Source organism: Staurois parvus, unplaced genomic scaffold (assembly GCF_062004578.1).
Source record: "Staurois parvus isolate SC_StPar_1 unplaced genomic scaffold, SC_StPar_1.0 ptg000560l, whole genome shotgun sequence".
Lineage (NCBI taxonomy): Eukaryota > Metazoa > Chordata > Amphibia > Anura > Ranidae > Staurois > Staurois parvus.
The window spans coordinates 677,301-704,016 of NW_028318356.1; the positions used below are offsets into that span (position 1 = coordinate 677,301).

The following is a 26,716-nucleotide window of genomic DNA, read 5'->3' on the forward strand; positions in this document are numbered from 1 at the left end:
AAGTATTGGGACACCTGTCTTTACACGCACATGAACTTTAATGGCATCCCAGTCTTAGTCCATAGGGTTCAATATTGAGTTGGCCCGCCCTTTGCAGCTATAGCAGCTTCAACTCTTCTGGGAAGGCTGTCCACAAGGTTTAGGAGTGTGTCTATGGGAATGTTTGACCTTTCTTCCAGAAACGCATTTGTGAGGTCAGGCACTGATGTCGGATGAGAAGGCCTGGCTCACAGTCTCCGCTCTAATTCATCCCAAAGGTGTTCTGTCGGGTTGAGGTCAGAACTCTGTGCAGGCCGGTCAAGTTCCTCCACCCCAAATTCACTCATCCATGTCTTTATGGACCTTGCTTTGTGCACTGGTGTGCAGTCATGTTGGAATGGGAAGGGGCCATCCCCAAACTGTTCCCACAAAGTTGGGAGCATGAAATTGTCCAAAATGTCCTTGTATACTGGTGCCAGGGGCGGACTGACCATTCGGGCATTGCCCGTGGGCCCGGGGTCAGTAGGGGGCCCGTGAGAGGATCACTGTCCAGTGACAGTGTGGGGAGCGGAGGAGAAGGCAATCTCAGATCCCGACCCAGAAGTAGCTCACCTGTCATTTCATGTCAGTGACGGGTCCAGACACTGTGTTGGTGATGGAGCCGGTGGGCAGTGGGAAGGTGAGAGGCATATCATCCATGGATGTGGGGTGTTCACTGTATACACTCTGTCCCCATGGATGATATGTATCAGGAACAAAGTCTGAGGTGATCGGTGCAGTGGAGGGACAGTGACAGCACCGATCTCCCTGCATAGATTTCAATGAAGCAGCGGGAGGGTGAGGCTTCCAGCTGTCTCGCTGAAATCCATGCAGGGAGATCGGTGCTGTCACTGTCCCTCCCCTGCACCGATCATCCCTGACTGTACATTGGATTTCCCTCCTGGGCCCCCCCTCTGTGCAGCTCAGCCCCCCCTCCCCTGCAGGTCTCTGATGCTTCCTCTTCTCTGACAGTATCCAGCCCCTCCCCCCATCCTCCACAGCAGAGGAGAGAGGATCTGCTCTGCCTTCCCTGTCAAGATCAGCCAGCAGCTCTGTGATTCATTCGCTCTCCCTCTCTCTCCCTTCCTCTCCTTCCTTTCCTCCATCCCCTCCTTTCATTCTTTCCTCCCTCCCTCCCCTCCTTTCATTTCCTTCCTTCCTTCCTTCCTCCCTTCCTTCCTTCCTCCTTCCAATCCTTCCCTCCCTTTTCTTCCTTCCTTCATCCTTTCCCTCCCTCCCTTTTCTTCCTTCTCTCCTCCCTCCCTTCCTTCCCTCCCCCCCTTCCTCCATCCATTCCCTCCCTCTTTTTTCTTCCTTCCTCCATCCCCTTCCTTCCCTTCATCCTTCTCTCCCTTCCTTCCTTTCACTCTCCCTCCCTCCCCTTCTTTCCTTCCTTCATCTATTTCATTCCTCCTTTTTCTTCCTTCCTTCCTCCATTCGCTCCCTTTTCTTCCTTACCTTCATTCCTTCCTCTCTCCCCTCCCTTCATTTTTTCCTTCCCTTCCTCCTCGTCCTTCAGTCACTCCTTCCTTCTTTCCCCCTTCCCTCCCCTTCCTTTCTCCCTTCCTCCCTCCCTTCATTCCTTCCTTTCTCCAACCCCTCCCTTCATTCTTTCCTCCCTCCCTCCCCTCCTTTAATTTCCTTCCTTCCTCCCTTCCCTCTTCCTCCTTCATCCCTTCCTTCCTCCATCCATCCCCTCCCTCCCTTTTCATACTTCCTTCCCTCCCTTCTTTCCTTCCTTCCTTCATCCATTCCCTCCCTCCCTTTTCTTCCTTCCTTCTTCCATCCATTTCCTTCCTTCCTCCATCCATTCCCTCCCTCCCTCCCTTTTATTCCTTCCTCCATCTCCTCCCTCCCTTCCTTCATCCATTTCCTCCCTCCTTTTTCTTCCTTCCTTCTTCCCTTCCCTCCCTCCTTCCTTCCTTCCTTCCTCCATCCATTTTCTTCCTTCCTTCCTTACTCAACTCTATCACTCCAATTCCTTACCTTCATTCCTTCCTCTATCCCCACCCTTCGTTTTTTCATTCCCTCCCTCCTCCTCCTTCAATCATTCCTTCCTTCCTTCCTTCAATCCCTTCTCCCTTCCTCCCTCCCTTCATTCCTTCCTTCATCTCCTCCCTTCATTCTTTCCCCCCTCCCCTTTTTTGATTTCCTTCCTTCCTCCCTCCCTTTCCTTCATTCCTTCCTCCATCCATTTTCTTCCTTCCTTCCTTCCTTACTCATTTCCCTCCCTCCAATTCCTTACCTTCATTCCTTCCTCTATCCCCTCCCTTCATTTTTTCATTCACTCCCTCCTCATCCTTCAATCATTCCTTCCTTCCCCCCTTCCTTCCCTCCTTCAATCCTTTCTCCCTTCCTCCCTCCCTTCATTCCTTCCTTCATCTCCTCCCTTCATTCTTTCCCCCCTCCCCTTCATTGACTTCCTTCCCTCCCTTTCCTTCATTCCTTCCTCCATCCATTTCCTTCCTTCCTCCCTCCAGCTATTCACTCCCTTTTCTTTCTTCCTAACTTTCCTCCCCTTCCTTCCTTCCTTCCCTCCTTTACCTTCATTACTTCGTCCATCCATTTTCTTTCCTTCCTTCATTGCTTCCTTCCTCCATCCATCCCCTCCCTCCCTTTTCTTCCTTCCCTTTCTTCCTACCACCCCTCCTTCCTTCCCTCCCCTTCCTTCCATCCTCCATCTATTCCCTCCCTCCTTTTTCCTTCCTTCCTTCCTCCCCTTTCATCCTCCATCCATTCCCTCCCTAACTTCCTCCCTTCCCTCCTTTTCCTTAATTTTTCTCTCTCTCTCTCTCTCTCTCCTCCATTCACTCTCCCCTTCCTTTCCTTCCTCCATCCCCTCCTTTCATTCTTTGCTCCTTCCCCTCCTTTCATTCCCTTCCTTCCTCTCTACCTTCATTCCTTCCTTTCTCCTTCCATTCCTTTGCTACCTTTTCTTCCTTCCTTCATCCATTCCCTCCCTCCCTCCCTTTTCTTCCTTCCTCCCTTCCTTCCCTCCCCTTCCTTCATTCCTTCCGCCATCCATTTCCTTCCTTCCTCCATGCATTCCCTCCCTTTTCTTCCTTCCTCCATCCCCTTCCTTCATTCTTTCCTTTCTTCCCTCCCTCCCTCTTTCCCTTCCTTCCTTTCGCTCTCCCTCCCCTTCTTTCCTCCTTCATCTATTTCATCCCTCCTTTTTCTTCCTTCCTTCCCTCCCCTTCCTTCATTCCATCCTCCATCCATTTTCTTCCTTCCTTCCTCCGTTCCCTCCCTCCCTTTTCTTCCTTACATTCATTCCTTCCTCTATTCCCTCCCTTAATTTTTTTCCTTCCCTTCCTCCTCATCTTTCAATCATTCCTTCTTTCCCCCTTCTTCAATCTTTCCTTCCTTTCTCCCTTCCTCCCTCCCTTCATTTCTTCCTTCCTCCATCCCCTCCCTTCATTCTTTCCTCCCTCCCCTCCTTTAATTTTCTTCCTTCCTCCCTCCCCTCCCTTTCCTTCGTTCCTTCCTCCATCCATTTCCTTCCTTCCTCCCTCCAGCTATTCCCTTCCTTCCTTCCCTTCCCTCCTTTACCTTCATTACTTCGTCCATCCATTTTTTTTCCTTCCTTCATTCCTTCCTTCCAACATCCATTCTCTCCCTCCCTTTTCTTCCTTCCCTTCCTTCCTCCCACCCCTCCTTTCTTCCCTCCCCTTCCTTCCTTCCTCCATCCATTCCTTCCTTCCCCTTTCTTCCTCCATCTATTCCCTCCCTTTTTTTCCTTCCTTCCTTCCTCCCCCCCTCTCCTTTCTTCCTCCATCCATTCCCTCCCTTCCTAACTTCCTCCCTTCCCTCCTTTTCCTTCATTCCTTCCTCCATCTGTTTTCTGTCCTTCCTTTCTCCATCTATTCCCTTCCTCCCTCCCTCCCTCCCTTTTTTTCTTTCCCTTCCTTCCTCCATCCCCTCCCTTCATTCTTTCCTCCCACCCCTCCTTCCTTCCCTCCCCTTTCTTCCTCCATCCATTTCCTCCCTCCCTCCCTCCCTCCCTCCCTTTTCTTTCTTCTTTCCTTCCCTCCATCCATTCCCTTCCTTCTGATATAAGGGGGTACAGGTTCTGTTTATTCATCCCAATCTAATGACAGCCCAACATATACTAGTGCTCCCTACTGACACTGTTCACTGCCCCCACAAAATCATTGTGAAAAAATAATACAGAAATAAATTGTAAAAAATAATAAAAAAAACAGATAATAAAAAAAACAGATAATAAAAATTAACAAATTCTGACACCCACGCCATTGCTCTACTGACACCATCCACTAGCCACCCAAAAGCATTTTGAAAAAAAATTATAAAAATAATAAAACATTAATTTGTAAAAAAAAATAATAAAATTGTAAAAAAAAAAATACTAATAATAATGAAGAACTACTGACACCACCTACTGACACCATCCTACACATACTACCCACTGCCATACACTCCACACTGCTCTCCCTGTACATAGTACCCACTGTCATACACACCACACTGTACATTCCCTATTTAACATTACCTCATTTTGCTCTATATAAGTCATCTCAGACACTATTTAACCACACCCCTTTTAATCCATGCCCAATTTTTAGCCCAATTTAAAACACACCCCTCCTCTCTCATCCCTTCCTCTCTCTCTCATTCCTCCTCTCTCTCACACCCCTCCTCTTTTTCACCCTCTCACTCCCCTCTCTCTTTCACTTCCCCCGCATGGCAGCCATCTTCAAAGCTGGAAGTGCCCAGTGGTTTCTACGGAAAGAAGCCGGGAACATTCATGCAGTCTTTGTTGCAGTAAATATTTAAATGCTCCTTCTATGCAGCTGAGCTGCAATATGTAGGTAGGGTGTTGTGTGGGTGTGCTTGAGTGTAGGCAGGGGCACAGGGGGCCCCATTATCTCTTACTGCCCGGGGGCCCCATGAGTTGTCAGTCCACCCCTGGCTGGCGCCTTAAGAGTTCCCTTCACTGTAATTAAGGGGCCAAGTCCAACCCCTGAAAAATAACCCCACACCATAATCCCTCCACCAAACTTTACACTTGGCACAATGCAGTCAGGCAAGTACCGTTCTCCTGGCAACCGCCAAACCCAGACACGTCCATCAGTTTACCAAACAGAGAAGTATGATTAATCACTGCAGAGAACACATCTCCACTGCTCTAGAGTCTAGTGGTGGCGTGCTTTACACCACTGCATCTGACACTTTGCATTGCACTTGGTGATGTAAGGCTTGCAGCTGCTCGGCCATGGAAACCCATTCCATGAAGCTCTTTATGCAATGTTGTGCTAATCAGAAGGCCACACGAAGTTTGGAAGTCTTTATTGACTCTGCAGACAGTTGGCGACTTCTGTGCACTGTGCGCTTCAGCATGCGCTGACTCTGCTCTGTCATTTTACGTGGCCTACCACTTCATGACTGAACTGCTGTTGTTCCCAGTTGCTTCCACTTTTTTATAATACCACGAACAGTTGACTGTATCACAGGTCAGAGATGCACAGGTGGCAACCTATCACGGTCCCACGCTTGAATTCACTGAGCTCCTGAGAGCGACCCATCCTTTCACAAATGTTTGTAGAAGCAGTCTGCATGCCTAGGTGCTTGATTCTATACACCTGTGGCCATGGAAGTGATTGGAACACCTGAATCCAATGATTTAGAGAGGTGTCCCAAAACCTTTGGTAATATAGTGTATTTCACACATATTTATTTTAGGAAAATTTGTATACTACCTCTAGAACTTTGTCAAAAACCATGGGGAAGGTGTCTTCAGAGTTGTTGTCATCGTCAGTCTTTGGTCTAAACTGAATATTTTGAAGATGTTTCTCCAATATGGATGGATCACAATCATTCTCTTTAATACATTTCAAAAGGTATTTCAGAGTCTGGCTGCTAATAGTGGTTTCTGCGCGATACTCGGCGTCTTCATCAGTAGTGGGCTAATAAAATAAGGAAACATGGCTAAATTATTAACCTAAAATATGATAACAAGGAAGATTTCTTTTTTTAAGTGTATTTCATTAATACATACAGTATGTTTAAAAAGAAGGGAGCATTTACCAAACATTCATTGGTGGTGAATAATTCATTTTTAATTTCAAACACATGCATCTGTAATATTTACCTGCAGTGCTCCCGTTCCTCACTGAGTGTACAGCACCAGTCTGTGTATCTGGATGGAGACATTGGGCATTCCTATAAGGACGCGCTGGTGCTTTTTTGGGGGGCTTGACTGTACTGTGCAAGTGGGGCAATATTTGGCAGTGCATGTGCAGTGCAAGCATCCATGCCATGATGACATCATACACCGTGCCTAATAGCAGTGTTGATACCCATGACGGGGGTTACTTAACCACTTTCCGTCTGCCGTATGTACTGTATATATACAGTGGGGCAAAAAAGTATTTAGTCAGCCACCAATTGTGCAAGTTCTCCCACTTAGAAAGATGAGAGAGGCCTGTAATTGGCATCATAGGTAGACCTCAACTATGAGAGACAAAATGAGAAATAAAATCCAGACAATCACATTGGCTGATTTGGAAAGAATTTATTTGCAAATTATGGTGGAAAATAAGTATTTGGTCAATATCAAAAGTTCATCTCAATACTTTGTTATATATCCTTTGTTGGCAATGACAGAATTTAAAGGTTTCCTGTAAGTCTTCACAAGGTTGGCACACACTGTTGCTGGTATGTTGGCCCATTCCTCCATGTAGAACTCCTCTAGAGCAGTGATATTTTGGGGCTGTCGCTGGGCAACACGGACTTTCAACTCCCCCCAAAGGTTTTCTATGGGGTTAAGATCTGGAGACTGGCTAGGCCACTCCAGGACCTTGAAATGCTTCTTACGAAGCCACTCCTTCATTGCCCGGGCGGTATGTTTGGGATCATTGTCATGTTGGAAGACCCAGCCACGTTTCATCTTCAATGCCCTTGCTGATGGAAGGAGGTTTGCACTCAAAATCTCACAATACATGGCCCCATTCATTCTGTCCTGTACATGGATCAGTCGTCCTGGTCCCTTTGCGGAGAAACAGCCACAAAGCATGATGTTGCCACCCCCATGCTTCACAGTAGGTATGGCGTTCTTTGGATGCAACTCAGCATTCTCTCTCCTCCAAACATGACGAGTTGTGTTTCTACCAAACAGTTCTATTTTGGTTTCATCTGACCATATGACATTCTCCCAATCCTCTTCTGGATCATCCAAATGCTCTCTAGAAAACTTCAGACAGGCCCGGACATGTACTGGCTTAAGCAGGGGGACACGTCTGGCACTGCAGGATCTGAGTCCCTGGCAGCGTAGGGTGTTACTGATGGTAGCCTTTGTGACGTTGGTCCCAGCTCTCTGCAGGTCATTCACTAGGTCCCCCCGTGTGGTCCTGGGATTTTTGCTCACCGTTCTTGTGATCATTTTGACCCTACGGGGTGAGATCTTGCGTGGAGCCCCAGATCGAGGGAGATTATCAGTGGTCTTGTATGTCTTCCATTTTCTAATTATTGCTCCCACAGTTGATTTTTTCACACCAAGCTGCTTGCCTATTGCAGTTTCAGTCTTCCCAGCCTGGTGCAGGTCTACAATTTTGTTTCTGGTGTCCTTCGACAGCTCTTTGGTCTTCACCGTAGTGGAGTTTGGAGTGTGACTGTTTGAGGTTGTGGACAGGTGTCTTTTATACGGATAACAAGTTCAAACAGGTGCCATTGATACAGGTAATGAGTGCAGGACAGAGGAGCCTCTTAAAGAAGAAGGTACAGGTCTGTGAGAGCCAGAAATCTTGCTTGTTTGTAGGTGACCAAATACTTATTTTCCACCATAATTTGCAAATAAATTCTTTCCAAATCAGCCAATGTGATTGTCTGGATTTGTTTTCTCATTTTGTCTCTCATAGTTGAGGTCTACCTATGATGCCAATTACAGGCCTCTCTCATCTTTTTAAGTGGGAGAACTTGCACAATTGGAGGCTGACTAAATACTTTTTTGCCCCACTGTACCTCCTTGAATGGGAGCAGTGATATCTATTTCATAGCTGAAGCAAAGATTGTGGTATCATAATGTACAACAGGTGATAAGCTTTCATGTAAAAGTGATCTGAGCAGCTTTACAGCTGTTTGATCACTTTTACAGGTGGTGGAAGTGGTCTAATAGACCCCAGATTTCTAATGTCAATGCCAATGCTATCATAAGGGATGTTGTTTATCCCATGTGATCGCAATAAAGTTCAATTAGAAAAAAAAAAAAAGAGGTACAGTGCCAAAAAAATTACAATAAAATAAAGTTTAAAGCGCCCCTATCCCCTGTGCTCATGCGCAAATGCAAACATGCATGTAGGTCTCACACACATATGTAAACGGTGATCGCACCACACATGTGAGGTATCGTCGCTATCGTCAGAGTGGAAACAATAATTCTAGTGCTGGACCTTATGTGTAACTCTAAACTTGTAACCTGTAAAGTCGCCTATGGAAATTATTTGTTAGGTACCATAGTTTGTCACTGTTCCACGGGCATACACAATTTTAAAGTGAGGCATGTTAGGTATCTATTTACTTGGTTTAAAATCATATTTTATATTTCTATCAAAAATGAGTAATATATTGTGTTTGTGTGTATTAAAATTCATTAAAACGTATTTCTTCCTGAAAATTTGTGTTTGATAAACGGTTTCAACATAAAAAACTTCAACAACTATTTTATTCTCCAGGGCCTCTACTTAAAAAAATATATACTGTAATTTTCTAGCAAAAAAATGCTGTTTTTTTTTTACATGTATGAGAGAAATTTCAGAATTGGCCCGGACTGGAGGTGGTTTTTAAAGGTTAAGTTCACCTTTTCAGACAGAATTTTAGTTTTCATAATATATAGAAGCCTTTTCCAATGTCATTTCTGGTCCAGCCATCCCAATGTGCTTATTTCTCACTTACCTTATCCACAGGAGGTTTAAAATCTTTTTATTTTAATTTTGTTAATTATTTTCAGATTCCATCTCTTCCTGTAGATCATCTCTCAGCATTCACTTCCTGTAGACCACCTCCTAGAATCCTTCACTTCCTTGTTGTGTCACAGAAGAGGGTGTGATTGGGTGTGTTCACCACTCTGGACCACACCTCCCTCATTACAATACTACCTTCCACCCACTTTCTATACAATGTGATTGTACAATCTCCTGCAGATCTCCCGTCAGCTATGTAGTACAAGGGCCTGTCTGATTTGATGAAGATTGAATAGATTGTTCAGGTGTGTCCTCCTATTCCGTAGTTCTGTTAAATCTAAAGGAAGCTGTCAGGCCTCATTCACATCTGCACGTAGCGAAAACTCACATTCCCACATGTTTGTTTTGGGTGTTTTGAAGCGTTTTCACTCGTCACACATAGGGCAGCCCGGTGAAGCTCCACAACTATTTTTTGGAGCAGAACATGATGTGTTACCGCAGTATTTGGTGCGTTTGTGGCACTTGGGGTGCCTTTCAACACTTTCCCGCCTGGCCTATAGCAGATTGACGGCCGGGCGGGACACTTGCTGTTGTGACTGGGCGTCCTATAACATCCTGTCAAAAGCAGCTGTTCACACGGCCATGGGACACAGCCGATGACATATCACTACACCGACCCAATGCCAGCGTCATGTGACCACTGTGACTAATCACAGCAGATCACATGTCGATTGTATACAACGGATGGCTTCCTGTCATGCCATTCACTGTGTACAATTGTGTTGTTAGCAACAGTCACATGGTACACACAGGGCCAATCACAGCCCATCTGTATCATGTGATGAGCTTTGCCCAATCACAGCTAATCACAACAAAAGACTGAATGAATCAGTTTCATTCAGTAACAATGATTGCAAATTATCAATGAAATACATTGATATTAGCAATCATAATGTGTAAAAAAAAAAAATTCTGTTTACTTGGACAGAGTAGTTCAGTGTTACTATGGTAACACTGTATTGTTTTGGTCACAGTGTGTTGGAAAAAAATAGTAAAAGAAAGAAAAAAAGTATGTAATAAAAAGTAATAGAAATATTTGAAAAAAAAAAAATTATTTTTAGATTTTGTTTACATACTGTCTCCGGTCAATGTCCCTGATAACTTCCACACCAGTTATATAATCATGCTGTACTGAACTGGTGACAATATGTAAAAGAAAAAAAAAATTTATTGTGATTTTGTTTTTTTGTTTCTGCATTTTCCAAAAAATTGTAACAAAAAATTAGCACCTCCACAAAACTAACCATGACTCTTACTAAATACCTTGGACTGTCTATTTTCAAAAAATGGGTCATTTGGGTGGTATTTGTACTATGCTGGCGTTTTTCGGGCCCAAAGAAATGAGATTGGTCGTCAGTTCATTGATTGATCGATTGTCAGATATATATATACCATGGTTTGTGGACTCTATAGCTTTCCTACAGACTAAATAATATACACTAAGTTGGGGTATTTTCTCCAAAGAAATGCAGCAGAATACATTTTGACCTAAATTTATAAAGAAATGTTATTTACTTGCATTTTATAACAAAAACAAAGAAAAAAATTTTTTTTTTCAAAAGTTTCAGATTTTTTTGTCTATTTAGCAAAAACACAGTGGTGATTAAATACCAGCAAAAGAAAGTTCTATTTGTGTGAAAAAAATTATACAATTTTTTTTGTGGGTACAGTGTTGCATGACCACATAATTGTCATTCAAAGTGCGACAACACTGAAAGCTGAAAATTGGCCTGGGCAGGAAGGGGATAAAAGTGCCCTGTATGGAAGCGGTTAACAAGTAATGGCAACACAAACAGGATGCACATTTGTAGGTTTCTGAAATGCATGACAAAGAGTGCATTTTCTGTGTGGTTTGATATGTATTTGGAAACACACAAATGTGAATAGAGCCTCATTGTTCTTGCATAAACAAACCAATTTCACTTTCAGGCCCCATTCACACCTAAATTAGTGGGAGCTTTTTTTTTTTGGCTTGTTTTTCCTGTGACATGCATAGTGCAGCCCATTGATTTCACTGGGCTGCACAACACGTGGACATTTTGGTGTGATGAGGGTTATGTGTTTTTTTCCTGTGTGTTTTTGTTGTTACTCGTTTTTTCACGTTGCAAATTGTGTGCTTGTTTCTGTGTTTGGTGTACTGTTAATAATTAATGACACCGAAAGCACAACTGGTTAATTTTAAGTATATAAAATTAACCAGTATAAATAAAATTAACCAGTATAAATACTTTAGAAATCGGTGCGGCTCCGACCAAGTCTCTAATAGTGGACAATAGGGTGCGACTTGGCATACGATTTACAAGTCGCATGACATGCAAATCGCATGCCAAATCACACCCGATGTGACCTGGGTGTAAATCTACATACCAGAAAGAGATGCAGCCTTCTAATGCAGGCCATACATGGGTCGAATTCTGAATGAATTTTCTTTAAAAAATCGTACATTTTGTAATCTGATGGTGCCACCATTTATTTCAAAATCCGACCAGTCAAGCCTGTAGTTCACCTCCTGTTGCTACAGAAAATAATTTTCGTGGCCAAGAATTTTCTTTTCTTTCCATGTCACAGCTCATGCTCATTTCTATTTCGTTTACATTTCTTGATTTACATCATTGATTAGAAATTTGTTCGTTTTTCAAAAAATTTCCAACATGCCTGATCACTCAAATTTGATGGTCACTCGAAAATCGACCGTTGCTATGGCCCACTGATGGTGCGAAATTCGAATGCAAATTCTTAGAAAAGATCTTCAAAAGAAAATGCTTTCATAATTCGACCCATGTATGGGTGGCGTAAGAAATACAGGAAGGGCTAAGGTAAGGCCTTGTTCTCAAAATCAAGCTTTTTATTTTTCTGCAACAGAGGTATATTAGTGGTATATTGGTACACTGGAATTTAGAAAAAAAATGTGAACTTAGCCTTTAAAGCAGTAGTAAACTCCACTGTAAAATCTTCATTTTGGGGACCCCCAGGTGGGTTATGCCATAATGTGCTAGTATGCATAGCATATTCGTATATTATGGCAGACTTACCTGTCAAACAGTGCCCTCCAGAGCTGCAGTGGGATCGATCTGGAGAGCCCCCGGGGCTTGCATCTTCACCTGGTCTTCCTTCCAGGTCCTGTACCTTCAGCCTTGCGATAGGCCTGGCCGCGATTACGTCACTCCCACACATGTGCACAGGATTCACTGCCGTGGCACAGATCCAGGCAGTAAATGTTCATGACAGATGACAGACAGGAGGATGCATTTATGAAAGAAGAGACCAAAAAGGGGTGGGGAGGTTCCAATTTTTTTTTTTCGTATTTGTTTCTACTTTCATGTATATTTTGTATTTTTTTTAACTTACAATAAAATCATATCACATAGGGGATCAATAGTCCCCTATGTGATAGCTTATGAGTGACAGGTCCTCTTTGTAGGGGGTGGGGGGCAGTGTGTGCAAGGAGGGGGCAGGAGAGGAGCAGTGAGGGAGCAGTGTATACAGAGAGGCTCCCTCACTGGCTATCACAATATGTCGGTGCCGGTTTTTAAATGCAATTGCCGTTTTTTTTTTCCCTTCAATATAGCTTACAGAATTAACTGTTTCTTTCCCCGGAGCTAATGGAAACTTTGTTTCTTTTATCTTAGGAAAGAAACAAAAAAGGAAAATTTTTGTTTCTTTTAGCTCGGGGAACGAAACTAAAAGAAAACTTTGTTTCTTTTAGCTGGGGGAAAAGTGACAGCTAATTCTGTGAGCTATAGTGAAGAAAAAAAAAAAAGCCGGTAATTACATTTAAAAACTGACACTGAAATATAGTGACAGCCAGTCAATGTATACACTGCTCCTCTCCTTCCTTTCTCGGAACCCCCCCACACACACACACACACACACACATCTGCAGTACAAACAGTGTCCTGTATCGGCACCTGTATCTGCTAAATTTTTCCTATCGGCAAAATGCTGATAGGGCTATTTCGGCTGATATTTTTCAGTGGCCAAAATTTCAGCGCATCCCTAGAATCAAGATTTAGCCTGGGTTCACACTAGTACAGCTGCAGCAGTATGCAATTCTCAGTGCTTTTGCATGCATTTTTAATTCATTTTTCATGCTTAATGCAATTTTTTTGTAGAAAGAGACTGGGTTTTATACAGAAAACTCTGCCAAACCTTTTTCACATGCCAAGCTAATCACCTGACTTGAATCCAATAGAAAATATATGGAAAGAACTAAAGATCCGAGGTCATAGAAGAGGAACCTTCAAGATTTGAAGACTGTGTGGAAGAATGGGCCAAAATCACACCTGAGCAATGCATGCGACTAGTTTCTCCATACCGGAGGTGTTTTGAAGCTGTCATTACTAACAAAGGATTTTGTGCAAAGTATTAAATAAATTTCAGTTAGCGTGTTCAATACCTTTTCCCTATGTCATTCCATTTTATTACACATAACTTAATTTCTGAACTTATTTGTTTTTGTTTCTTTGTATGTATGGGTTGTTACCAGCATGTGGTGAGCATTTCATGTCAATAGCACCTTTAGAGATATAGTTACCTAGAAAATTGGTTTTACCCCCTTCTTGACCAGGAATTTTTTGCTATTCGGCACTCCGCTATTTTGCAGTCATGCAATGCTGTACCCAAAAAAACAAATATATCATTTTTTCACACAAATAGAGCTTTCTTTTGGTGATATTTGATCAGTGGTGATATTTGATCAGGGTTTTTTCATTTTTGTGATTATACATAAAAAAAGACCAAAAAAATCAGAAAAAAACTATATTTTTCACTTTCTGTTATTAAAAAAATCTGAATAAACTCAAATTTCTTCATAAATTTAGGCCAAAATGTATTTTGATACGTCTTTGGTAAAAAAAAAAATCCCAACAAGTGTATATTAATTGGTTTGTGTGAAAGTTATAGTGTCTACAAACTGTGGTAAATCTACTGGATTTTACACAGCTTTTACTTTCTGACTGCCTATCACATTTCTTGAGGTGCTAAAATGCCAGGGCAGCACAACCCCCCCCCCATTTGACCACTTTTTTGCAAAGTAATTTACTGAGAGGCAGGTTGAGCCCATTAAATGTTTTATTTTATGTCACAAGTTTTAAAATGACAGAAAACGTTTTACATTTTTTTTTACACAAAGCTGTCACTTAAATTATATATTGCTCACACATGCTATGGTTTTCTGTTTAATTACACCCGAAAATACATTCTGCTGCTTCTCCTGAGTATGGTGATACCACATGTGTGAGACTTTTTAGGAGCCCAGCCACATATGGGGCCTGAAAAGCAATGACCACCTTCAGGCTTTCATTTCCCTTCCTCACTACCTATCACAGTTTCAGGCCCTAAAATGCCATGGATAGCACAAAACCTCCCCAAATGATCCCTTTTCAGAAAGTAGGTACCTCAAGAAACTTGAGAAAAGGCATGGTGAGTCCATGGAGGATTTTATTATTTGCCACAAGTTTGTAACTTAAATGATATATTGTTTACACATGCCATGGGTATATGTGGAATTACACCCCAAAACACATTCTACTATTTCTCCTGAGTATGAGGATACCACATGTGAGAGTTTTTTTGCAGCCTAGTCACATACAGGCCCCCAAAATACAATGACCACCTTAGGCTTTCAAAGGGGATAATTCCTCATGTCACTTCCTCACTACCTACAGTTTTGGAGGCCCTGAAATGCCAGGATGGTCCAAACACCCCCCTAAATTACCCCTTTTTGGAAAGTAGACACCCCAAGAAACTTGATAAAAGGCATGGTGAGTATTTTGCAGATATCATTTTTTGTCACAAGAATTTGAAAATAAAAGAAAAAATAAATGTTTGTTTTCTTTCTTCATTTTCCAAAAACTTGTGGCAACAAATGAGATCTGCAAAATACTCATCATGCCTCTCAGCAAATAGCTTGGGGTGTCTACTTTCCAAAAAGGGGTAATTTGGGGGGTATTTGAACTGTCCTGGTATTTTATGCCCAAACTTAGAAGCTTCAGCCACACATCACCACTTGAAAACCAAGCCTTTTCTGACACTTTTTATTTACATGAAAAAAATCAGTATTTTTTTTGTTTGAAAACTACTTTGAACCCCCAAACATTATATATTTTTTGAAAGCAGAGGCCCTAGAGAATAAAACGGTGGGTGTTGCAATTTTTTATGTCACACAATATTTGCACAGCAATTTTTTAAACACAATTTTTGGGGAAAAAATACACTTTTAAAAAAAATTTTGATGCACAAAAACACAATATATTGCCCAATTATTTGGTAAAATATAAAAGATGATGTTACACCGAGTAAATAGATACCAAACATGACATGCTTTCAAATTTCGCATGCCCGTGCAATGGCAACAAACTACATACATTTTTAATAGCTCACATGCATGGTGCAATCACTGTTTACATACCACCATGGGACCGACGCATGCGTTCACCTTTGCGCGTGAGCACAAGGGGGATGGGGGTGCTTTAATTTTTTTTGTTTTGTTTTAAAGTGGTTCTAAAGGCTCAAGGTTTTCTTACCTTTTCAGTGCAGCATCCCCCCTAGACCCGAATAATACTCACCTAAGCCCCCTCTCGATCCAGCAATGTGCATTGGAGTCTCAGCTATCCCGGGACTCCCTTTCCTCAGTGGCTGAGACAAAAGAGGAGGATCCGGACTGCTCTGTGAAAAACTACTGCACTCAGCAGGCAAGTAGAGACATGTTTATTTAAAAAAAAAAAGCCTTTAGAATAACTCTAATTGTTGATTTTTATTTTTACACTGTCCCTTTAATTTTTTTTTAAATCCCTTTTATTGTTATCACAGGGAATGTAAATATCCCCTGTGATAAAAAAAGACAGCGACAGGTACTCCTTTCTGAGAAATCTTGGGTCTATTAGACTCTAAATCTCTTCTCTGCCCTTAAAACATCTGATCACACCAAGATCGGTATGATCAGATGCTTTCCCAATTTAAAAATGGCATTGTTCATATCCAGCAAAAGTGATGAAATGCTTGTTGCTTCCGATTTCTTAGACCATAGGGATGATTGAAGCTGCTCCGATCTCTGATCAGCTCTATGGTCAGCAAGCCGGTTGCATTCTTGGGTTCCCCCATGGGATGAGATGAGAAAACCATGGCAGGTTGCTGGAGGGGAGGGGGGAATCCCGATGCTATTTGATGTTGCTAATGGCAGTAATACAGTGATCAGTGAACAATTCTATATACTGATACTGTACTAATTGCACTGGTTGGGTGAGAGGGGTGATCCAAGGAGTTAATAGGGGTGATCAAAGGGACAAATGTGCTAATATAATGTGTGTGTGTAAAATGTGCTGCTTTTACTTACAGTATGGTGTTCTTTCTTCTCTCCCTGAACCGAAAAGGGTCCAGGAAGAGAAGAACCAGCTTCTCCATTTGCTGCAGTTGATCAGCAGAGTCCCGGGCAAAAATAATTGGCCAGGACCCGCTGATGAACTGCTGCTGCAGGTGCGGGTGTACTCACACCCGGAAATATATTGTGACGTACGGGTTCGTTGTTTTGCTTAGAGCTGCCGCTTACCCATAGTATATTGCAAGTGGGCGGCAAGTAGTTCAATAAAATTTGTTTTATTTTCAAAATTTTTATTACATACCATCACCAGTGCAGTACAGCATCATGATATGGCAGGTGTGGTGGTGCTCAGGGGCACTGACTGGTGACAGCATGTTAAAAAAAAAACCTAAAAATAATATTTTTTTATTCAATATTTTAATTGTTTTAACATGATTTTTTATTTAATATTGTTTTTAAAATGCTTTCATCAGAGTCATTCAGTGTTACCATAGTAACATTGAACTAATCTGTGGGGGGTGATTTTTTTTTACACTTTCACAGCAATGCTATGAACTGTCATGAATGGGTTAAGTTCATGACAGTTCAGAATGATCTGTAATTGGCTACAGCTAATCACATGGTACAGGGTGCTGTGATCGCATGATGATCACTGGGTCCCGAGGCTGTTTTTTAATTTTTTTTAATACTGAACATGACCAGTAGCAGAGCACTAGAAGCAGGGACGGACTGACCATTTGGAAACTCGGGCACTGCCAGAAGGCCCAGGGTCAGTAGGGGGCCCCATGAGATGCCCCTGGTAATTTTTTCATAAGATTTTTTGAGTTTGGGCAAGGACACAGGGGCCCCATGATCCCCTATTGCCCGGGGGCCCCATGAGTTGTCAGTCTGCCCCTGACTAGAAGTTCCTCCTACCACTATTTCCCGCAGACAGGCTGGGAAAACGCTGGGTTATGTGACAGCTATATATCGATTAGAAAAAAGGTTTTAATCAAAATATTTGCAGTGCCTTCATCCATATACAGAAAGAGAAGGGACAAGTTCACCTTTCATAACATGTTACACATGTTACTTGTCCCTATGCTAATTGCTCCTTTGAATTTGCCTTTGTGAAATGCTTGCATTGTTTCAAACTGTATTTATATGTCTTTATTTGCTTTCCCTGGCTAGCTGCCCATTTTGGTGTTTAATTGATATTGCAAGTGTGTGTATCTACTGTATATATCCTAAGGCTGGCCATACATTATACAATTTTCTTGAGATTTTTGGTTTAGATTTACCAAAAACCATATAATAAGAGGTCAAACCTAAACAACACTTTCAATTGTATCCAATTAGGCAGGCTCTTGCACTACATAGTTGAAGGTAAATCTAAAGGAAATTGGGCATAAATTGGACAGACAATTGTATAGTGTATGGCCAGCCTAAGGCAAAGTTCATGGCAGGGCAAGCTTGCTTCCAGTTTGGATTGCTTATTTTTACACTTGACTATAAAAAATATATCCATTGCCTACATATGAATGATGCATGATCTACCTGTGCGCCTGCTTATTTTTTTTCATAACTTACCAGGCAATGTTTTTCAAAATTCTCCAAAGTCGTCTTTAAGTATTGATTTAATACTGCAATTATCTTTCTTTGCTTTAAATAAAAAAAAAAACAAGGTTAGTGTCAGGTAACATAAACGTACTTTGTATGTAAAATGTTATGTATTTTGCATTTCTCATGTGCTATGCTGGTCTACAGCAGCAACTGGCAAAAAAGAACCACTTAAAGGGTGTAGGTTGGAAAGAGTGCAGCACAAGATAGATTGTCATTACTGTTTGAATTATAATACCTTTGACATTTTCATTGTCTGTGAAGCAGCATCATAATGAAGCATATCGGAGGGATCAATTATATCTTCATCATAAAAATTAGTTCTCTCAGACCATACACAGGAGAAGAAAAAACTTGCAAGAAGTACCGTTTGTATCTGTAAATAAGAAATATCATAAGCTTGTTTTTTTTTGCTTTGTTTTGTCTTGTATTTATGGACTAAATGTAATCAATGGTGCATACAGTACATAATAGGTTATATAGTACCATTATATCTGAATTTCTCCTGTAGAGATACCGCATATGAAATAAAAGATTAGAGAAGATTAGCCAGCCACTCCCGCCCCTTCCACAGTTTAGCTCTCCAGTGAGCGATGGGCGAGGGTTCAGAGCAGAAAGTGGTAACTGACAATCACAGCTCTCCGCTCAGAATGGCACAGAGAACTGGGCATTCAGCAGTGCCTGGTCGCTCAGTTCTCACCCTTAGAGTCGTCGGGGGACAGATTCAGCATCAGATTAATGCTTCATCCACCTAGGCAAGTATGATTTAAAAAAAAGCATAATTCTCTTTTAAAGGCTAAGTTCATCTTATTTTTTTTAAATTCTAGCTCCCCTATGTACCAGTATACCTTGCATATATGTTTACTGCTGTTCAAGGTAGAGAGACTCCCAATCTCCAAGCACAACTTCTCCTGAAGGTGCTAGCCCTGCTCATGTGTTGCATAGATGAGAACAAAGGACAAATGGGGTAATGAATAAGCGCTTTCTTTAGCATGAAACGCGTTTACCTGCCAGTGCCCCCCTGTATTTCCACTGTCTGTATTGGTTTTTGCTTGGTTCAATACAGTGGATTGTTTGGAGTGCAGCCGATCGGACGTCCTTTGTTCTCACACCATTAATGTACTTCTGTTGCAGAAAAATAAAAGCTCTCTTTGATTTTGAGAACAAGGCCGTACCTTAGCCCTTGCTGAATTTCTTAGAAAGCTTCATTACTTGCTGGCATGTACAGGGATTTGCAATTAATATCGCCCAACACCCAGAACATGTAGTTTTTTTTTGTTTTTTTTTTAATTTAGCCCTGCTGTGGGCAAGCAGCAGGACTTGTCAGGTGGAAGCATTCAGGCGGCTGAGCTGCTACCCGATTACTTATACACAATGAGCTAGTGTCATCCCCCGGCCTCTCCGCACGTACCTCCCCCCCCACACTATATACCCTGGGCTCCGCTTGGCCATCTACAGGCCGGGGACTAGCATAGTGGGGTGCCTGCTAGAAGAGGGGATTTATCTCCACTCTCCTCCCCTTGTTGTCCAAACCTGGAAATGATGTGCATGACGTCACTTCTGGGTCCCCGTTGACAGATTTCCTGGCCATCAAAGCTGTGAAAGAATGTTTGTAATGTAGTGCGATATTCAATGGAGCACAGAGGAGACTTGCAGGTATTTAGACTCTGGATGTCTGAAAAAAATAATTTTTGTCCCCTATGTGATGAAAAAAAAGTTAAATAAAAAAGTATTTATATTTGTAAAAAAAAACTGCAAAGTTACACCCATAACCAACCACCATTACCACATAACCCCCCCCCCAAGAAAAAAAATTGAGGCCCCCCCCCTACCCCGAAATGTACGCACAAACGTAAATGAACCTATGCGTGAAAACGTTAATTGCAATACATATGTTACATATCACCGCGCACGCCAGAAAGAAAGCAATAATTCTAGCACTCCCGTATTGCTAAGCTGATAACTATAGGGGGCTTTAAAAGCGTCACCTATAAAAAATATTGGGTTTGAAGTTCGCACCATTATGGGGCTGCAACAACGGTCGATTTTTGAGCGACCATCGAATTTGAGTGATCAGGCATGTTGGGAATTTTGTGAAACACTAATTTCTAATCAATGATGAAAGAATCGTGCAAGAAATGTAATTGATATTGAGCATGAGCTGTGACCTGGAAAGAAAAGAAAATTCTTGGCCACAAATTCTTTTCTGTAGCAACATGAGGTGAAATGAAAGGCTTGGTTGGTCGAATTTCTAAATCACAAATGACAAGTGCAGCAAAATTCGTAATAAAAAAAATGTGCAACTCACATCATGCCAAAATGTCCCATGAGCTCCTTTACCACATGTAGTGCAGTCCATTGAAATAATTGGGTTGCCCTATGTGTGTTACTGGAAAAACAAGCCAAAAAACATGTGCTCAGACTACTCTCAGTGTGAACGGGGCCTGAAAGTGAAATTGGTTTGTTTACTCAGGAACAATGAAGCTCCATTCCAAACTGCACAGAAAATGTGTGCTTTGCCATGTGTTTCAGAAACACGCTGCAAATGTGCATTGTGTTTGTATTGTCATTACATGTTAAAGGCACCCCTAGTGTGGCAAACGCTACAAAAACTGCTGTAACACATTGTGCTCCGCTCCTAAAAAGTTCTGGAGCTTCTCTGATGTGATTGTCATGGTTAGGGCAGCTTATTCAAGTGAATGGGCTGTCCGATGTGTGATGAGTGAAAACATTCCAAAACAAACACATGCTGAAATGTGAGTTTTCCCTCTGTGGAGATGTGAATGGGGCCTAATCTCCATCCACTCCCTCCTATGTACTTATATAAAGATGGCCTTGCACTATGCAATCTGATTGTACAATCTCTGTACAATTTTCTTTACCCTAGGTTCACACCTAAGCATTTTCCACTGCGTTTTGTACTTTGCAGAAACGCAGTACAGTCCATTTAACATGATTTCCTATGGGATATGTTCACATTTTTTGGAAAGGGTCAGGGACTTTTTTGATTGCAAAAAGTTGCATTTTTGTGTAGAGATGTGCTGGTTGCTTTAAATCTTAAACAGCAGTTGCAAAGCATTTTTTTTCTTTTCTCTCTTTGTGAGTGACAAACAGAAAAGCAGGATTGTGCTCTAATTGGTTGTTGCTACAGCTGAAAAGGATCCACACATAGCAGCACTGTTGCAGCTGGACTTATGATTGGCTGTGGAGGAAAGGAGGGAGGAAAAAGGAAGAAGAAGCACATGTGGGGAGGCAGACATTTTCAGGGGATCGCATGGAGCAGGGGCTCCTGATGTAAAGTCACAGAGGCTCACTCTCTGTGCTGCTGGAACCCATAAACTGGGCTGGGAGTGTGTAGCAGAGGAATTGTTGCAAGAGGACAGTGCAAATCAAGGATTGTCCTGCCTGACACTCAGGATTACAGCAACTCAAGTGCACGTCTCTCTCAAAGTCTGGAGCTGCTGAAAGAGAGAGGATTTCTACTACTGTCTAATGCTATCTAGAGGACAATCCAGAAACAGTACTCTGTGATGAAAGGGGATTTTGATATTGCTGCATTTTGCTGTTCATCTCTAGAGAATGGTCATGAAAAAGCCTGCTCTCTAATTCTCAGAGTGACACAGATCTTGGAAAGCCCAAGCTGCTCAGAATTAGCTATTCCTGCTGCTGATTGATGAGAGAACTCTGTCTCTGTATATTACTGGTGATTGTCACCTCAAGACTTGTGCTGTGGCTGAAGAGTGTGTTTTTGTCAGGAATGGACTTGCCAGTAATGGTGGGACTCACCTACCTTGTGGGCTGCAGTACCAGGGCAGGCCAGCGGGTGCTCTCAGCAATCAGAGACTCAACCCTGCAGCCAGCCAAACACCTGAAGCTGATTACAGAGGTGTATTTAAGGGATGGCCAGACCTGCAGTCTGTGCCTTGGTGTGTGTTTTTCTATGGGCCCCTGTATCTTGTAACCTGTGTTCCTGTTCCTGTCTCTGCCTGACTTGTTGCCGACCCAGCCTGATCCTGACCTCTGCTGACTTCTCCTGTTTTGATCCCTGGCTTGTGACCCTGACCATTCTCTCCGCCTGCTCCTCCTGTACCTACCTGCCCGATAGTTATCAACCCGGCCTGCCTGATTACGTTGTGCTCTATATGTGTATGTACCTGTGTATCTGTATCAGTTTAGGTTAGGGTTTGTTTCACCTTGTTGTATGTGTTTGTGTTAGCTTGGGGTTTGGTGCACTGCGTTTATGTTTGTATTGTTAGTCTTTAATTGTCTTATTTATAACATATCTGAAGCTTGCGTTTCCCTGTGTCAGTCCACACACTTCTGGTCACACCTGGAGCCCTGACAGTTTTAGTTCCAAATCCCCACAGAAGCTTGCTGCTTTGAATATACTGAGCAAGTGTCAGTATATCAGGATTTCACCTGTATGGTAAAGATTTCTTGAAGTGTTGTTTTTCTTCTATTGCAATGTTCACTGGAAGATTCTGCTTAAAGGAGACAGTGCTATCCTACTACCTCTGGCTTACAAATACTCTCCCATGCAGAGAGTGAGCGCTCTTCCATTGATTAAAGGGCCCCAACGTTGAGAGACTTTAAGTTTCATCCCACTGGCCAGTGGTTAGGTAGGACATTTCTGCTCTAGATAGTACTGCTATAGCAAATGTCAATAAGCTGCTAAATCTCATTAACAGTTATTGTTTCATGTGTCAATGCCCCTCTCATATGTCACCCTAGTCAGTGTGATACTAGTCAGTTTTTGGAGAATTTGGCGAGTGAATTGTGACTTCTTACTAACTGTGTTATGCAAAGTGGTATCTGTGTTTTACAGTATGTACATTAGTGTTAAATCAGCTAGTTCTTTTTCAGGGTTTGTCTTCTTCAATAAAACCCATAAAAAATATTCTCAGAGTGTCGAAGTGTTCTGGGTATAATCGGAGGTGTCACCAGATTCAGGTGGGAGCTGACCCTATATATCTAGCCAAGCATCACCCAAGGGTGTGCTACATTTGGTTCTATAGACTTCAATGGAAATGCTGCAGAAAGTATGTAGTGGTTTTTGATGCGTTATGCGTTTTAAATCTGCCTAGCACCAAGAAATATAAAAAAAAAAGCATCAAAAATGTGACCAAAACACTATCCAGAAATGGCTCAAATGCAACCTGCATAGGTGTTAACCTAGCCTTAGAGTTACCAGAACTATGGAATAGGAGGACACACCTGAACAATCCATTGATTCTGTATCAAATCAGACAGGCCCTTGTATTACATAGCTGATGGGAGATCTAAAGGAGCTTGTACAATCTGATTGTATAGAAAGTGGGTGGAAGGTAGTATTGTAATGAGGGAGGTGTAGTCCAGAGTGGTGAACACACCCAATCACATCCTCTTCTGTGACACACAAAGGAAGTGAAGGCTTCTGGGAGGTGGCCTACAGGAAGTGAATGCTGAGAGATGATCTACAGGAAGTGATGGTGTGATGGATTTGGTAAAATGCCTTTTTCGTTACCTATTGAATATATATATATATATATACGCTATTTCTATAAGTTTTATAAATATTTACTTTTATACTTGAATATATATGTTGTGTGAATATTTTCTGCCTGCTGGGCTTTGTGGTACTTTAAGAAATCCTTGCTTAACCTCCCTGGCGGTATGATTATGTCAGGAATTTTGTACCAAAAGCGGTATCATTTTTTTACATGGAAATATGTAGTTTTTTATTGTAGGCTGTAATTTTTAGGAATAACTCACTGAAATCTATCCGAAAAAGAGTCTATTAAACATTCCGGATATGATAAAACTTGAAACACGAAATCATAAATTATAATTTAATAAATAATCATAAAAAATAATAATATAATAATAATAAATTTAATTCAATAATATAATCAAACCAAAAACACTGAAATTTGAAATACAGAGGCAAATTCGCACATCGCTGAGCAAAGTCGCAAAATCGTTTTCAGTGTCTGATGACGAATTTCCCCACAAATCATTATCACTCAATTCTGCAAGTGGTTCTGATTTACTATCGCTGTTCTAAAACCGCTTTTGACGTAAAGGGATGCTTTTTGGCCGCCATGGACTTTTCTAAGTTTCCAGGCAGAAAGAACAGTCAAAATGCAGGCAGGGCACAGGACAAAGCAGTGGGGACAAAATGTATGTGAAATGCAGTGAAAAAGCAATGACAGCAAAAATGTCATTTTTTAAAAATTTCAAATTTCCCGCCGGTTCCGCCGCCCGAACGTTCCGATGTCACAGGGACCGGAACACGGAAGCCAGATGCCGGCATCCGCCGGAGGAGATGGACGGGGACGCTGCAGGGGACCCATCGTGGGAGCGAAGGACAAGGAAAGTGCTGCAGGGACCCCCAGAGAACGCTGCATGGTAAGCCCGAGTGTAGCTCGGGGTTACCGTTCTTGGTATAGAAATTCTACCCCGAGCTACACTCGGGAAAACCGCTAAGGAGGTTAAGAAATATTTGCTCACAGGAACAGACCCCCTCCCATCGTGTGATTTGGAAGACAAAAGAATGTTTTTCTCTTTTTAAGATAAGACTGAAGAAGATCACACCTATACCATGACGGAGATTGTTTTCGTGTAAAGTGACCAATCAAAGACTAATATAATGTTTATGCTGTTGTCACATGACTCTCGCATCATTCTGCATATATAAGTTCACTTTCTCATTATAATAAACTAGAAGTATTCATAGACTGAACTTGTGTGTCAGCGTGAGTGTCTTCCAATGTGCGCACATTTCAAAGCTAGCGTCATAAATTAGGACAGGAACAGATAAGCACTGGATGATTAAGTCCATGACTAAAACAATGGAATCTGAAAGTCATTAAAAAAATTCAAATAAACTGCCAAGTTTTACTTTTTTTTTGGATAAGGTAAATGACAGATAGCACATTGCGATGGCTGGTCCAGAAATAGCTTTGGAAAAGTTTTCTTTTTATTATGAAAATGAAATTCTGCCGGAAAAGGTGAACTTATCCCTTAATGCTGGAACTGCTGCCCGGAAGTCACATATGGGGTCCAGCACTATGGGGTCCAGCACTAAGGACAGGAGCTGGACCAATCACCTTCTAGGTTGTTGCTCATGATACAGACAGCTCTATAGGTGCGCACTGTAGCAGAGACTGTAATTGCAAAGCTTTGGCATTGTGTTTCCATAGGAAGTGATGTCCTGGGATAGTTGACAGCGCTGCATGAGCATTCTAGATTAGCCACACCCACTGTTCAGCTAGCGCACTGTTGCATTATGGTCTTTGCTGGGTTGACGTCATTTTGTTATCATATTTTATGTGGGAAAAATACATTATATATAGAATAAGAATATACAACATTGCTTCTACACACTATATTTTCCCCAAGTTTAAAAAATTGGTGTTTAATTCCAGCCAAAAAAAATTGTTATTATTGTAATTATTATTTCTTTTCAAAAAAGCACTATCTGTCCCCCAAAAACAAAATTAAGATCGGCAAGGCTGAGGGAAAAATAAAGTAGCAAGTATTAGACAGTCTGTCACATGTCCTTAAAAAAATCCCTGGGACCGGATAAAGGGGTTTATACAGTTTTAAGGTATATCTGAAACAACACTTTTTTTTGGTTTGGTTTGAGTAGGGAATAGTTAACATCACTGTCAGGGTTTTGTTTTGTTTTTTTTTTTTGCTGTCTCATACTTACCAATATTATAGTCCCAGATCCTGGGACACTATTAAAAATGAAGATTGCAAAGGAGGCAAGGGGCTTCATAATTTTATGGCGGCTGGAGAATGAAGAGAGCAGTGGCTTCAGTGTTGGCTGTACCTCCCATATAGGAATGGCCAAACATTGGGCACTGACAGAGTGCTGGGACACGGTCAGACAGCACCCAGGGAAAAGATGGCAAACTGTGCTCCCCCTTCCCCGTTCAGGATGTGCAAGCATACATCCTATGCCCAGCAGTTACTCGTCAAAATCGCTGCTCTACTACTCCTCTCAGCCTTGAGGAGAACAGGAGGAAGGTGCCCCCACCCCTACAGTAAACCATTGCGCCCAGGGCAGCTGCCCCTCCCGCCCACCCCTTGTCTTAGCCCTGCACTGACAGCATTAAAAATGAAAACCTAATGAAAAAACACTGCACACATTATAATTGGACCATGTTCATTGGGGCTCACCAGGCAAACCTGCCTTTAATTTATCCACTGCTATATATACACACCAACTTTGAGACTCTCAAAAATATGAAGCTAGGATCGCAGTATACAGAGAAGCCTTGGCGTAGGCACTACAGCTTCCACATATTTTTCCATATGTATGCAACTAAACACTCTGTTTATAATATAATGTGAATTGTTAGAGTCAATTAGGGTTTTTTTTAGGCTATCTGGTAAGTGTGCTGAGAATTTTTGTCTGTTTGTCAAGTGCACTGGGGTCCCTGGGGAATTCAGTATTTCAATTCTGGCAATACTTCTTTATTCATAGAACATAGACAGGGGAGGATAAGATATACCTACAGGTATGCTAACATCTCATTAATTAAATTCCAATCATTGCCCAACAATTCCGATATACTCATATATCTCCCCCACATTAAAACCAACTTATTTTTCATAAATATATAAAACCAAAAAAATCTTCTAGTCTATTTATGTTAAAAGCTGATTATTGTGCAGGATGTTCATGAATTTTCACAAATCATTACAATATTCTCTATATCACATTTTTATCAGACTTCTACACAAAAACCATCCAAACAGCTGAAAATGGATTAAAAAAAAGACTCAAAACTGGGAGACCAGGAGGAATCCCAAA

General features: G+C 41.8%; 1 protein-coding gene across 2 annotated transcripts in view; it reads right to left on the reverse strand.

Moving 5' to 3' along the window:
- The window catches only part of LOC149450906 (uncharacterized), a 77,243-nt gene that overhangs the window by 45,324 nt on the left and 5,203 nt on the right, over positions 1-26,716 (reverse strand). For both annotated transcript variants that reach the window (XM_089691283.1, XM_089691282.1), the window contains exons 2-4: positions 18,152-18,289; positions 17,884-17,955; positions 5,739-5,945 (exon numbers count right to left, since the gene is read on the reverse strand). In XM_089691283.1, coding sequence (XP_089547409.1) covers positions 5,739-5,945; positions 17,884-17,955; positions 18,152-18,289 — 417 coding nt within the window. The remainder of the gene's footprint in view (positions 1-5,738; positions 5,946-17,883; positions 17,956-18,151; positions 18,290-26,716) is intronic.